This window comes from Hyaena hyaena, unplaced genomic scaffold, assembly GCF_003009895.1.
Source record: "Hyaena hyaena isolate Hyena2069 unplaced genomic scaffold, ASM300989v1 scaffold_682, whole genome shotgun sequence".
NCBI classification, from domain to species: domain Eukaryota; kingdom Metazoa; phylum Chordata; class Mammalia; order Carnivora; family Hyaenidae; genus Hyaena; species Hyaena hyaena.
This window is the reverse complement of record NW_024081315.1, coordinates 878,761-894,296: the sequence shown is the minus strand read 5'-3', so window position 1 is coordinate 894,296 and position 15,536 is coordinate 878,761. Positions and strand designations below refer to the sequence as shown.

At 41.2% G+C, this 15,536-nt stretch overlaps 1 protein-coding gene across 2 annotated transcripts in view; it reads left to right on the top strand.

Annotated features, from left to right (window-relative positions):
* Positions 1–15,536, top strand: part of PTK2B (protein tyrosine kinase 2 beta) — a 131,660-nt gene that overhangs the window by 85,617 nt on the left and 30,507 nt on the right. For both annotated transcript variants that reach the window (XM_039217356.1, XM_039217355.1), the window contains exons 3-5: positions 11,371–11,549; positions 12,105–12,192; positions 13,684–13,763. In XM_039217356.1, the coding sequence (XP_039073287.1) occupies positions 11,371–11,549; positions 12,105–12,192; positions 13,684–13,763 (347 nt within the window). The remainder of the gene's footprint in view (positions 1–11,370; positions 11,550–12,104; positions 12,193–13,683; positions 13,764–15,536) is intronic.

Here is a 15,536-nt window from a genome sequence, read left to right as displayed (position 1 = left end):
TGGTACAAGAACTCCCATAGTACCTTCATTCAGATACTCAGATTCCCCAATAGTTCTGTAGCCCTGTAGCTGGGGTGAAAGAGCACCTGGCTCCAGGGAGGCCCCAAACAGATAGGCTTGGCCACTCGCTACTGCCAAAATCCAAAGGCAGAGGGATGAGTGGTGGCAAAACAAGAAAGGAATTGATTTCAGTGAGACCAACACTGGAACTAATGCCTCAAAGACTATCTCCAAAGTGCTGAAAGTACTTCCAGATTTAAGTAAGGAGAATGTGGGACAAGGGTCAGTGAGTCCTGTCTGGTGGCAGTGAAGGTCAGGTGGATCATTGCTTCGGGGTCAGTCTCATGGGGTCTGGCTGGCTCAGTGGGGGTTCTATTGCTTAAAGGGGTAGTTTCCCATTCCCATCCTGGGATGCTTTGCCCACAGGGTCGTTTGCCTGAATTAAGAGTTAAGAGATAAGCTGGGGGTCGGGGCGCCTGGGTGGCTTAGTCGGTTAAGCGTCCGACTTTCGCTTAGGTCATGATCTCACAATTCGTGGGTTCGTGCCCCGCGTTGGGCTCTGTGCTGACTGCCAGCTCAGAGCCTGGAACCTGTTTCAGTCTGTGACTCCCTCTCTCTCTGACCCTCCCCTGCTCATGCTGTCTTTCTCTCTCTCTGTCTCTCAGAAATAAATAAAACATTAAAAAAAAATTAAAATAGCATAATACAAACTTTAAAAAAAAAAAAAAGAGATAAGCTGGGGGTCAAAAAGAGATAAGCTGAGAAGGAATTAATAAGAAAGCTTGAGGTCAATGGGGCACCGGGGTGGCTCAGTGGGTTAAATGTCACTGTTGATCTCTGCTCAGGTTATGATCTCATGGTTCATGAGTTTAAGCCCTGAGTGCCCTCTCTCACACTCTCACTCAAAATAAATAAACTTAAAAACAAAAACAAAGAAAGTTTGAGATCAAAATGGAGGTAGTTCAGTCCTCTTTCAGTTCAGATCTATCATGTGCCATATTTAGTAGCTCAGTCTCTGTAAACACACACACACACACATGCCCACGCACGCACACACACACACACACACACACACGTCCACTGTCATTATTCTTTTTCTGATCAATTTGAAAGCAAGTTGCAGCAATACCACTCACCCAAAATACTCCAGTATTTATTCCACCCTGCAAGGACATACTCCTACAGAGCTAGCCTGCAACCATCCAAAGGAGAAAGCCCAAACTACTGTAACACTACTTCTGAACCATTCAGATTTCACCAACTGTCTTTCCCAGTGTCTATTTTTTTCTATCTGGGCCAGGAGCACACATTTGCATTTACTTGTCATGTTTCTGAGGTGTCCTCCAGTGTAGAAGAGGTCCTCGATCTGCAAGACTACAGGCCTTTTCGAGGAGGTGGAGAAAGGAGAATCCTCTGCACTACGGTTGGGAATGCAAACAGGTGTAGCCACTGTGGAAAACAGTGTGGAAGTTCCTCAAAAAGTTAAAAATAGAACTATAATCAAGCATTTCTACTTCTGGGTATTTATCAGAAGAAAATGAAAATACTAATTCAAAAAGATATATTCATCCCCATGTTCAAGGCAGCATTATTTACAAGAGCCAAGATATGGAGGCAGCCCAAGCATCCATAAATGGATGAATGGATAAAGAATTGTGGTATAGATACACAATGGAATATTACTCAGCCATAAAAAATGGAATCTTGCCATTCACAACAAGATGGAGGGGACTTGACAGTATTATGCTAAGTGAAATAAGTCAGATAGAGAGAGACAAATACTATATGGTTTCACTCATATGTAGAATCTAACAAATAAACAAACAAATCAAAACAAGACAAAAAGCCAAGCTTATAGATATAGAGAATGGATTGATGGTTGCCAGAGGGGAGGTGTGATGGGAGGAGGTGGACAAAATGGGTGAATGGGGTCAAAGGTATAAACTTCTAGTTACAAAATAAATAAGTCATGGGATGTAAGGTACAGCATGATGACTATAGTCAATACTACTGTGCTGTATATTTGAAAGTTGTTAAGAGATTAAATCTTAAAAATTCTCATTACAAAAGGGGCACCTGGGTGGCTCAGTTGGTCAAACTTCTGATTCTTGATTTCAGCTCAGGTCATGATCTCATGGTTTGTGAGTTCAAGACCTGACAGCACAGAACCTGTTTGTGATTCTCTCTCTCTCTCTCTCCTACTTGCTCTCCCTCTCTTTCTCAAAATAAATAAATAAACATTAAAAAATTAAAAGAGTTCTCATCACAAGAAAAAAATTTCATAATGATGTGTGGTGATGGATGGTAACGAGACATATTGTGGTGATCATTTCTCAGTGTGCACAAATACTGAATCATGTTGTATGCCTGGACAATATAATGTTATGTGTCAATTATAGCTCAATTTAAAAAAATGCTAAGTTAGGGGCTCCTGGGTGGCTCAGTTGGTTAAGTACCCAACTCTTGATCTTGGCTCAAGGCTTGTGGGCTTGAGCCTTGTGTCCAACTTTGTGCTGACAGCACAGAGCCTGCTTGGGATTCTCTCTCTCTCCCTCTCTCTCTCTGACTCTCCCCCACTGGCACACATGATTCTCTCTCAAAAATAAAATTTAAAAATTGTAACAGTTTAAAAACAAGAGCATAGACCTTTTATTCTGTAGGTCTGTGAGGAGACCCCTCACTGTGGGTTGTATATCTAGACTTGGCCATGAACTTGTGGTAGGAATATCTCAGAAAATATGCTGTGCTCTTCTTGGTACATCAAGGGGGACACTAGCCCTTTATCCGATATGTTATTTGCAACTATCTTTTTCCATTCTGTCCATTGCCCATTAGTTTTGTTGATTGTTTCCTTTACAGTGCAGTAGCATTTTATCTTGATGAGTTCCCAATAGTTCATTTTTGCTTTTGATTCATTCGCCTTTGGAGATGTGTCGAGTAAGAAATTGCTGCAGCTGAGGTCAAAGAGGTTTTTTCCTTCTTTCTTCCTTAGTGTTTTGATGGTTTCCTGTCTCACATTCAGGTCCTTCATCCATTCTGAGTTTATTTTTGTGTATGGTGTAAGAAAGTAGTCCAGTTACATTCTTCTGCATGTTGCTCTCTAGTTCTCCCAGCACCATCTGTTAAAGAGGCTCTCTTTTTTTCCATTGGATACTCTTCCCTGCTTTGTCAAAGGTTAATTGTCCATACATATGTGGATACAATTCTGGGTTCTCTATTCTATTCCATTGGTCTATGTGTCTGTTTTTGTACCAATACCATACTGTCTTGATGATTACAGCTTTGTAGTAGAGGCTAAAGTCTGGGATTCTGATGGTTCCCATTTTGGTTTTCTTCTTCAATATTACTTTGACTATTCAGGATCTTTTGTGGTTCCATAAAATATGAATTTTAGAATTGTTTGTTCTAGCTTTGAGAAGAATGTTTTTGTGATTTTGATTGTGATTGCATTGAATGTGTAGATTACTTTGGGTAGTGTTGACATTTTAAAAATATTTATTTTTCCAATCCATGAGCATGGAATGTTTTACCATTTCTTTGTGTCTTCTTCAATTTCCTTCATTAGTTTTCAGCATACAGATCTTTTATATCTTTGGTTAGGTTTATTCCGAGGTATTTTATGGGTTTTGGTGTAATTCTGAATGGGAGCAGTTTCTTTATTTCTCTTTCTGTTGCTTCAGTATTGGTGTATTAAAATGCAACCGATTTCTGTATGTTGATTTTGTACCCTGCAACTTTGCTGAATTCATAGATCAGTTCTAGCAGACTTCTGGTGGAGTCTTTTGGGTTTTCCATGTAGAGTATCATGTCGTCTGCAAAAAGTGAAAGTTTTACTTCATGTTTGCCAATTCTGATGAATTTTATTTCATTTTGTTGTCTGATTGCTGACGCTAGGACTTCCAACACTATGTTAAACAACAGTGGTGAGAGTGGACATTCCTGTCGTGTTCCTGATCTCAGGGGCAAAGCTCTCTGTTTTTCCCCATTAAGGATGAAATTAGCTGTAAGCTTTTCATAAATGGCTTTTATTATGCTTAAGGAAGTTCCTTCTATCCCGATTTTCTCAAGGGTTTTTATTAAGAAAGGATGCTGTATTTTGTCAAATGTTTTTTCTGCATCTATTGACAAGATCACATGGTTCTTATCTTTTCTTTTGTTAATGTGATATATCACATTGATTGATTTGTGAATATTGAACCAGCCTGCAACCCAGGAATGAATCCCACTTGATCATGGTGGATAATTCTTTTTATATGCTGTTGAATTCAATTTGCTAGTATCTTGTTGAGGATTTTTGCACCCATATTCATCAAGGATATTGGCTGGTAGTTCTCTTTTTTTGCTGGATCTCTGGTTTGGGAATCAAAGTGATGCTGGCTTCATAGAATGAGTCCAGAAGTTTTCCTTCCATTTCTATTTCTTGGAATAGCTTGAGAAGAATAGGTATTAACTCTGTTTTAATGTCTGGTAAAATTCCCCAGGGAAGCCATCTGGTCCGGGACTCTTATTTGTTGGGAGATTTTTGATAACTGATTCAATTTCTTCACTAGTTATGGGTCTGTTCAGATTTTCTATTTCTTCCTGTTAGAGTTTTGGTAGTGTGTGGGTGTTTAGGAATTTGTCCATTTCTTCTAAGTTGTCCAGTTTGTTGGCATATAATTTTTCATATTATTCCCTGATAATTGCTTGTATTTCTGAGGGATTAGTTGTAATAAATCATTTTCATACATGATTTTGTCTATTTGAATGCTCTCTCTTTTCTTTCTGAGAAGCCTGACTAGAGGTTTATCAATTTTGTTTATATTTTTTTTAAAAAAACAACTCTTGGTTTCATTGATCTGTTCAGCTGTTTTTTTGGATTCTATATTGTTTATTTCTGTCCTGATCTTTATTATTTCTCTTCTTCTGCTTGGTTTGGGGTGTCTTTGCTGTTCTGCTTCAAGTTCCTTTAGGTATGCTGTTAGATTTTGTATTTGGGCTTTTTCTAGTTTCTTGAGATAGTCCTGGATTGCAATGTATTTTCCTCTTAGGACTGCCTTTGCTGCATCCCAGAGAGTTTGGATTGTTGTATTTTCATTTGCATTTGTTTCCATATATTTTATATTTCTTCTCTACTTGCCTGATTGGCCCATTCGTTCTTTAGTAAGGTGTTCTTTTTAACCTCCATGCTTTTGGAGGTTTTCCAGGCTTTTTCCTGTGATTGATTTCAAGTTTCGTAGCACTGTGATCTGAAAGTGTGCATAGGATGATCTCAATTCTTTTATATATTGAGGGCTGCTTTGTGACCCAGTAAGTGATCTATCTTGGAGAACGTACCATGTGCATTTGAGAAGAAAATGAATTCCACAACTTTGGGATGTAGTGTTCTAAATATGTCTGTCAAGTCCATCTGGTCCAATTGTTTCTTTAGTGATTTTCTGTCTAGTTGGTCTATCCATTGCTCTAAGTGGAATATTAAAGTTCCATGCAATTAACACATTCTTATCCATAAGATTGTTTCTGTTTGTGATTAATAGTTTTTTATATTTAGGTGCTCCTGAATCCAGTGCGTAGACATTTATAATTGTTAGCTCTTCCTGATGGATAGACTGACTCTGTAATTATTATATAATGCCTTTCTTCATCTGTTGTTACTGCCTTTACTTTAAAGTCTAATTTGTCTGATATAAGCATGGCTACTCCAGCTTTCTTTTGATTTCCAGTAGCATGATAGATAGTTCTCCATCCCCTCACTTTCAGTCTGAAGGTGTCCTCAGGTCTAAAGTGAGTCTCTTGTAGACAACATATAGATGGGTCTTGGTGTTTTATCCATTCTGATACACTGTGTCTTTCGTTTGGAGCATTTAGTCCATTTACATTGGGTGTTCTTGTTGAAAAATACGGCTTTAGAGTCATTATGTTCTCCGCAGGATTCATGGTTATAGTGATGTCTCTGGTACCTTGTGTTCCTTGCAACGTTTCACTCATAGAGTTCCCCTTAGGATCACTTGTAGGGCTGGTTTAGCAGTGATGAATTCCTTCAGTTTTTTGTTTGTTTGGGAAGAATGACAGGCTTACTGGATAAAGGATCCTTGGCTGTATATTTTTCCTATTCATCCCATTGAAAATTTCCTGTCATTCCTTTCTGGCCTGCCAAGTTTCAGTAGATAGGTCTGCTACTACCCTTTTGTGTCTACCTTTATATGTTAAGGCCTGTTTATCTCTAGCTGCTTTCATAATTCTCTTTATCCTTGTATTTTGCCAGTTTCACTATGATATGTCATCCAGAAGATGGATTCAAGTTACATCTGAGGGGAGTCCTCTGTGTCTCTTAGATTTCAATGTCTGTTTCCTTCCCCAGGTTGGGGAAATTCTCAGCTATAATTTGTTCAAGTACCCCTTCAGCCCCATTCTCTCTCTCTTCTTCTGGAATTCCTATGATATGGATATTGTTCCATTTGATTGCGTCACTCAGTTCTCAAATTCTCCTTTCATGCTCCTGGATCAATTTATCTCTTTTATTCTCAGTTTAATCTTGTTCCATAATTTTACCTTCTAATCAACTATTCTCCCCTCTGCCTTTTTAATCCAACTAGTGGCTGGCTCCATTTTATTTTGCACCTCATTTATAGCATTTTTTAATTCATCATGACTATTTTTAAGATCCTTGATCTCTGCAGTAATGGAGTCTCTGCTATCTTCTATGACTTTTTCAAGCCCAGTGATTAATTTTATGACTATTATTCTAAAATCTTGTTCAGTTATGTTGCTTATATCTGTTTTGATCAATTCTTTAGCTGTCACTTCTTCCTGGGATTTCTTTTGAGGAGAATTCTTCCATTTTGTCATTTTGGCTAGCTTCCTGTCTCTTGTAAGTTTTAAAAGCTTGTTATGTGCTCTCCACCTGTGAGTACTGCTGTATTAAAGGAGACTCATACACTGCCCAGGGCCTGGCCATTCAGGAGGTATTTTTTTAAAATAGTTTATTGTCAAGTTGATTTCCATATAACACCCAGTGCTCATCCCCACAAGTGCCCTCCTCCATGCCCATCACCCCCCTTCTCTTCCCCCCAACCCCCATCGGCCCTTAGTTTGTTCTTGGCATTGAAGAGTCTCTCATGGTTTGCCTTCCTCCCTCTCACCCACTATTTTTCCCCTTCCTCTCCCCCATGGTCCTCCGTTAAGTTCCTCCTAATCTCAGGAGGTGTTTTTTGAAGAATGTTACTTGCTCTCTGTTTTTATAACTTTGGTTATTTTATTTCCCTTCTTGTAGTGATGTTTTAGACTCTCCACCACGGGTGCTTTGGTTTTTTCCTTGAAGTAACCCTATTGAGGCTATCTTCTTAGTAGACTCCATCTCCTTCTCTCCCAGACTTTTGGGGTTCAGAGTCCTTTGGCTTCAGCCCTTCTTTGTTTGAGAGACATAGGCAGTAAGTACAGAGCACTCTACTTCTCTGCCATGTTCTTCTGGACCTCAACAGGCATTTTAAATAGAAAATTACAAGCTATATAAAAAATGTATATGGAAATGCAGAGACCTAGAATAGCATGATAATTTTGGAGAGGAGATGATAAAAGATTTATACTATTTGACTTCAAAATCTCCTCTAAAGCTATCCTAATGCAGATGGTGTGGTACTGACAGAGTATAGACAAAGACCAATAAATCAGAAAGTGAGGGGTCCAAAAATAAATCTAAACTTATACAGCCAATTGATTTTGACAAAGACAGCAAAACAATTCAATTGGAAAATGAAAGTCAAGAATCAATGCTGAACAACTATAGATCTTTATGAGAAAAAAAGTACATTTTAACCCTACCTCACACCATACACAAAAATTAATTCAAGACAGATCACAGACTCCAAAGGGAAAGTTAAAACTATAAAGCTTATAGAAAACAGGACTGTACCTTCCTGATTTGGAGGCAGGCAAAGATTTCTTAGACAGAATGCAGAAAGCATTGACTGTAAAAGAAAATTTTGATAAAGATTTTGTCTGACAAGACAATTAATAACAAGCAAGTACAGAGGTGGAGAAAGTATTTCTAAAACATATGCAAAGTACTTTTATATAAAGTGTATAAGGGTTGCCTACAACTTAATAATAAAAAGACAACACAGAAAAATTGGCAAAGGATTGGAACAAATCCTTCACAAAGGAAATTACATGAATGGCCAGATAAAAACATGCTCAATATCATTAGTCATCAGGGAGATGTAAATTAATAACACAGTGAGATACTTTATATAACCATTAAAATTAATAATATTAAAAAGACTTAAGGGGTACCTGGGTGGCTCAGTTGACTAAGCATCTGACTTCGGCTCAGGTCATGATCTCACAGTTCATGGGTCTGAGCTCCACATTGGGCTCTGTGATGACAGTTCACAGCCTGGAGCCTGCTAAAGATTCTGTGTCTCCCTCTCTCTCTGCCTCTTCCCTGCTCATTCCCTGTCCCTCTCTGTCTCAAAAATAAATAAAACATTAAAAAAAAGACTTATAACACCAAATATTGGTGAGGATGTAGTGTAATGAACATCTCATATATCACAATGGAAATATAAAACAGAATAATCTTAGCAGCTTCTTATAAAGTTAAACATATATCTACCTTTGACAAAGTAATTTTCACTCCTAGGTATTTTCCAAAGTAAATGACAACATATCTACATAAAAAGACCTGCGATTTAATGTTCATAGTACTTTTATTCACAATAGCATAAAATAAGAAACAGCCCAGGTATCTAGAAACAGGGAAATGAATTATATATACTAAATTTTTCCATTTATGTGAAGTTCTAGAACAGGTGAAACTAAATAAAAATGGGAGGAAAAACTGGTTACCTTGAGTTGGGATGGGCATAGGCATGAGGATTGACTGAGAAGGGACATGAAGGCACTTTCCAGGTGTCTTGAAAAGTCCTGTATCTTAATTATTGGCATGTGGATTACATATAACTTGTATAGCTAAAATGTGTGCATTTCAATGTCTATAAATCTTACCTTAAAAGAACTATAGTGGCACCAGTGGGGGGCGGGGGGTGGCTCAGTTGGTTAAGCATCCAACTCTTGATTTCGGCTCAGGACTTGGTCTCACAGTTCATGAGTTCAAACCCACACCAGGCTCTCCACTGACAGTGCAGAGCCTGCTTGAGATTCTCTATATCACCCCCTCTCTCTTTCCCCCTCCCCTGCTTGTTCTCTCTCTCTCTCTCAAAAAATAAATAAACTAAAAAAACCTGTAAAAAGTGGTAATAGTTGAGTGGTGGTTAGGTGGTTAGTGGTATAATGGATGAAGCAAGAATGGCAGAGTTTTGATAATCATTGAAGCTGGGTGACATGTACATCAGCCTTTATTATACTGTTCTTTTGACTTCAGTGTACTTCATATATATTTGAAATTTCATATAATTACAAGCCCTAGAGAAATCAGACATAGCCCAGGTAAGTTTCCTTTAGGGTAGGGACTCATTTAAAAACACCTGAGTGCTGGGACTCCAGATCGGCTCAGGAATGTCATGGGGTCTCTGGATAATATCATTGTATGAGTGGAAAGAGCAGTACAGAGGATCAGTAGCAGGAAATAGGTGGAAATAATGACAAAACGGTCAACTTCACAGCCTTGTGCTCTCCCTCTTGTCTGAGTCCCTTATAGTACCATTGATCACAGCTTTCTTCCCCATCTCAAGATGGCAGTTATGATTCCTGCACTGATTTGTGACAACTGTTAATGTATACTTTCTATGCCTCAGTTTCCCTATTTGTCTCACAAAGCAAAAGTTGACTGCTCTGATGGGGATCTGCTTCCCTAATGGGGAAGGGATTTTTCAGGCTTAGGGTTTTTTAGCTTCACCACTCCTTGGAGTTGAAGACAGCTGGCAGGAGGCAGGGCTGGACCACCACATGAGGGTGCCAAGGCAGACCAATAATTTGGTATTCCTTTAAAATGGTACTTTTAATTATGAGCTTAATATTTTATTAGTGAAAATAAGAAGAGTTTTTAAAATTTGCCTTTGATGGTATTTTCTGCTCCATTGGGAGTTGGCTCCCTTTGCCAATTATGTGTGCAACCATATGAAAAAACCGAATTAAACTGAAAATAATGTGATTTCAGAGCTAGGCAAGACCTTATAGATGGGCTTCCAGGCAGCTGCCCAGTAGGTCTCTTTTCCTCCTCCTCCTCCTCTTCCTTCTTTTTCAATTTTGAGAGAGAGAGAGAGGAGGTATGTGTGGGGAGAGAGATGGGGAAAAAGAATCCCAAGTGGGCTCCATGCTTTCAGTGTGGAATCTGATGCATGGCTCCATCTCACCAACCGTGAGATTATGACCCGAACCAAAATCAAGACTTGGATGCTTAACCAGCTGAGCCACCCAGGTGCCCCTCAGTGGGCAACTTCTTTTTTAAAAAATACTTTTTAACATTTATTTATTTTTGAGAAAGAGAGAATAAGCAGGGGAGGGGCAGAGAGAGAGGGAGACACAGAATCTGAAGCAGGCTCCAGGCTCCTCACTGTCAGTACAGAGCTCGATGTGGGGCTCAAACCTACAAGTGGTGACATCATGACCTGAACCAAAGTCAGACGCTTAACTGACTGAGCCACCCAGGTGCCCCTCAGTGGGCCTCTTCTTGATCCAGCTCTGGCTCAGGTCAAGCTATGGCATCAGGCTATGGGCAGGCTGACTTCTGATCAACAAGAAAGTAGGAATAAGGAGGGTTCTTAATCTCTTGTTAATACTCTATTTCCTGTGGCCACACTTCTTATGTGGGAAGTATGCCAGTTAATCCATTAATGTGAATCCTATCCTTCTGCCTTGCCCAGCCCCAGCACCCCATGAAGCAGCTTGGCCTAGTAGAAATTCAGAGTCCACTGGCCCAGGGTTTAAAACCCCAGCTTAATTCCATGAGCTGTGTAACCTATATCAGCCAAATGGAGATATAACACCTACTTTCCTGTGTTGTATGATTCAATGAGATCATGTATGCAAGGAGCCTAGCGTGCCTACTATAGGTGTTTAATAGTGCTGGCTAAATTAGGAGCCATTCAGAGAGTGCTTTTACATGGTAGATGCTCAAATAGTTATTAACCCATTTGGTTGAAGTGTGCTGCAGAAGCACAGAATCTGTGTTCTTTGTTCATTACATTTTCTCCTTTGCTCCTCTCTTCTCTTCTCAGTTTCTCTATTTTTCTCTCATTTTATCAAATTATTCATTCATCAGATAGAGCTCACTGTGCACCAAACCTTGCACTAAGGGCTAGAGAATCAGAGATAAATGAAACATTAAGATGGAACCCGACCGTAGAGAATCACACTTCTGGGGGCTGCATGAGGGCTGTGGGAGCCTAGAAGGGGTATCCCTGAATCATGTCTCTCTATTCTCCTCCCCAGGAGGTCATTGCCTCCATTCTGCTGAGCGGACGGATAGGGCCCAACATCCAGCTGGGTGAGTGCTATGGGCTGAGGCTGAAGCACATGAAGTCGGATGAGATCCACTGGCTACACCCGCAGATGACAGTGGGTGAGGTTCAGGAAAAGTACGAGTGTCTGCACATGGAGGCTGAATGGAGGTAGGAGAAGAGCCCTGAGCTCTCCGATGGGGGGGAGAAGAGTGTGGTGTCAGGAGGCCCAGGGAAGTCTTTCCTTGGAGCACTTCCCAACCTCTGAGAATCTTCTAGAAAATCCAAGTGGCATTTAGGCTTAGTCCTCTTGCAGCATCCAATGCCTCTATTGGCCAAGATATTGGTGTGTTGTGAGATCTTGTTATTGAGCCCTTTCCCAGGACAGATATCAGGAACATCCCCAGACACGATATCTTGGTGCTATGGAGAAGGATTGCTATGGAACAGTAGGGCAGGGAAGATAGAGAGCCAGGCCAAAGGCTGATCTTCAAATCTAAGGAAAACAATTGCCACAGGGAGATGAGATGGAGAGTCAGAACTAGTCTTGACCACCACTTGCTGGTCACCCCTCTGTCCTCCATGTTCTCCCCACAGTCCTCCACCAGAGCACAGGGGATGGAAAGAAGAAACATGTCCTGAATTGGTGGCCATGAGCCTTATGGGCAAACCCTTACATGGCCAGCTTCCCTAAGTCAACCAGAGAGTCTGAATTTCCTGTTGCAGGTATGACCTCCAAATCCGCTACTTACCAGAGGACTTCATGGAAAGCCTAAAAGAAGACAGGACAACGCTACTTTATTTTTACCAACAGGTAGAAGTATTTTACTTTTCTGTCCCCAGGGTCCTATTACCATCCTCTCCTGTGGAAAAAGAGAGACAAAGTCCAGATTTTGGAGGTCCCAATCTAGGAAACTTCTCTTGGGACATGCCTTGGCCCCTATGTAGCTGTTCCATCCTGGTTTTCTCATGGCTAATTGAGTGCTGGCTTACCCTGCTCCATATCTACAGCTCCTTTTGGACTTTGCTGGTGGCTATTTACTTCTCAGGAGACCTGGTGAAGGGCAGACAGAGCAGGTACAAAGAGAAGTGGTAGTCTTTTTTTTTTTTTTTTTTTTTTTTTTTTTTTTTTTTTTTTTTTAAATGTTTTATTTATTTCTAGGAGAGAGAGAGAGAGAGACAGCGTGAGCAGGGGAGGGCCAGAGAGAGAGGGAGTCACAGACTGAAACAGGCCCCAGGCTCTGAGCTGGCAGTCAGCACATAGCCCGACGCGGGGCTCGAACCCACGAACCGTGAGATCATGACCTAAGCGAAAGTCGGACGCTTAACCGACTAAGCCACCCAGGCGCCCCGAGAAGTGGTAGTCTTAAGTATGTAGACTCTGACATGCCAGAGTCTGACTTCTGGTCAGTGCTGCCAGCTACTAACCTGGTATCTTCCTGGAGCTTAACATACTTGCTTGAAGCTATTTCCTTTTCTAGAAGATGGGGATGATAATAATAATAATAATAATAATACGTATTTTATAGGGTTGTTGTGAGGACCAAATGGTATCATTAGTGCTGGTAAACTGGCTCTCTGAAGAAAAATATCCCTGATTTATAGCACTTGCCAATTTCCATGGTGTAAATATTTCCCTACTATGGCATTTTTCAAGCTACCAATATGCTATCATAAAGCTTGCAAAACTTTAGAAAGTTTGATAACTGGCTTTCATGAGCTGTTTGGAGCTGCTCCAAAACACACCACTGGCTGTAATGCATGTAAAGTGCTTAGCACAGGACTTGGCACAGAGTGCTGAGGAGGTATGAGAGGCCATCATTATTTTCTGTCTGGTCTCAGCTCCCACCTGTATCTCCCTCCTGGTTTGCTGAAGACAAAGCCAGACTTTTATTGTGGAGTGGATGACATCTGTCACTACTTACCAACAAGACTTTGAATAAATGATTGACGCATCCCCAAATTCCACTTTCTTTATCTCTAAAATGAAAAGTGGAGAGGGGAATCTGAACTCCAGCCTCATAAAGCCACAAGAGAATGTGTCTGAAATTGCTTCAAAAAACCTGAAGGCCTTGGCCTATGGAGACATGATTCTAGAGGGTTCTAGAGAGAGGAAGAGGCAGAGGAAAGGGTAAGTCTCCACCTCTCCTCTTCACCTGCTACACATTTGTGCATGGTGGGCTGTGTGAGAGACAGCTCAGGGCAGCAGGATTGTGTTCAAAGCACCCACCATTTCTTGGAGCCCACAGTCAAGGAAACAGGGAAGGGGGGCATGACTCTCAACCTTGATCTTTCTCCCCACCAGCTACGGAATGACTACATGCAACGCTATGCCAGCAAGGTCAGTGAGGGCATGGCCCTGCAGCTGGGCTGCCTGGAGCTCAGGTATGTGGCCTCAAGGACCCTCCAGGGACTGGAGTTCTTAGCCAGCTTGGACTTGTCTCCAGGGTGGGAAGCAAGAGTGGGTATGTAGGAGCCAGGGGAACAAGTGGTGGCTGACAGAGGGTAAGGTGCTCACTGTCTGGTCCTTAGAATAGAAAGACCAGCCCCATTTCTGGTCAGTATCCCCTGCTTCCTTTGGATGCTTTTCCCTCAAGGCTGCCTGCTTCTTCCATCTATCTACTATTCAAGTGATTCAGTAAATGTTTCTTTGAGCACTAGGCAAAGTCCTGGGAGATATTTGAATGTTGGGTTTCCACTGTGTTGTTCACTGCTGTTTCCTCAGCTCCAGTAGGAGCTGGGATACAGACACTGCTGTCTGGCATGCTCTTCTCATTCCCTTTTCAACATGGTAAACTCTTTTTTTATTCTGGCAACTTTAGAAAATTTACTGAGCCAGTGTTGCCTACTTGCCCTCTACGTTCACAGAAACCTTCAGAGCTCACCTGTGAAATGTCCATAACAAGCCCTGAACCAGCTCAAGGGCCTTTCCATCTTGAAGCCCCCCCACCCTTTCTCATGCCCACCCAATTTGCCTTACCATGCATGGATCCTCTGGATCCTCTGTACTTAGGACTGATTGCCTCACATTGCACTAGACTGTGAAATCCTATCACATCCTTGAGATCAGCATTGGTGCTGCCTTTGCCTGGCACAGAATGAGAGCACAGTATGTATTTGAATGAATGGACAACCCTGAAAGATCTAAAATCCTCTTTTCTGATGGCATTTACCAATTAAATAGGTGCATACAGCAAACCAGTTTGTTCAGCTACCTAGGAGTACATTTTGCAGCTCCCTCAAGCCAATGAGAATTGCTGGAGGCCATGTTGCCTATAATCGTTTCACAGGCTTGCACTGAGGTTTTCTGTGAATGTAGGGGCCAAGCAGGTTAAATTGGCTCAGAAAACTTTCTATTTATTTATTTTAAAAATTTTTTTCATTTCACATTTATTTTTTAATTTTTTCTTTTTCTTTTATTTTTTAAGTTTATTGTCAAGTTGGTTTCCATATAACACCCAGTGCTCATCCCCACAAGTGCCTTCCTCCATGCCCATCACCCCCCTTCCCCTCTCCCCCATACCCATCAGTCCTCAGTTTTTTCTCAACATTCAAGAGTCTCTCATGGTTTGCCTCCCTCTCGCCCCTATTTCCTCCCTTCTTCTCCCCCACAGTCCTCCGTTAAGTTCCTCCTAATCCTCCTATATGTGCAAATATATGGTATCTGTCCTCTGCCTGACTTATTTCGCTTAGCATAACACCTTCAAATTCCATCCATGTTGCTACAAATGGCCAGATTTCATTCTTTCTCATTGCCATGTAGTATTCCATGGTATACATAAACCACATCTTCTTGATCCATTCATCTGTTGGTAGACACTTAGGCTTTTTCCATGTTTTGACTTTGTTGAGAGTGCTGCTATGAACATTGGGATACATGTGCCCCTATGTATCAGCACTCCTGTATCCCTTGGGTGAATTACTAGCAGTGCTATTGCTGGGTCATGGGGGAGTTCTATTGTTAATTTTTTGGGGAACCTCCACACTGTTTTCCAGAGGGGCTGCACCAGTTTACATTCCCACCAACAGTGTAGGAGGGTGCCCGTTTCTCCACATCCTCGCCAGCATCTAGAGTCTTCTGATTTGCTCATTTTAGCCACTTTGACTGGTGTGAGGTGGTATCTCAAGTTGGTTTACATATAACACCCAGTGCCCATC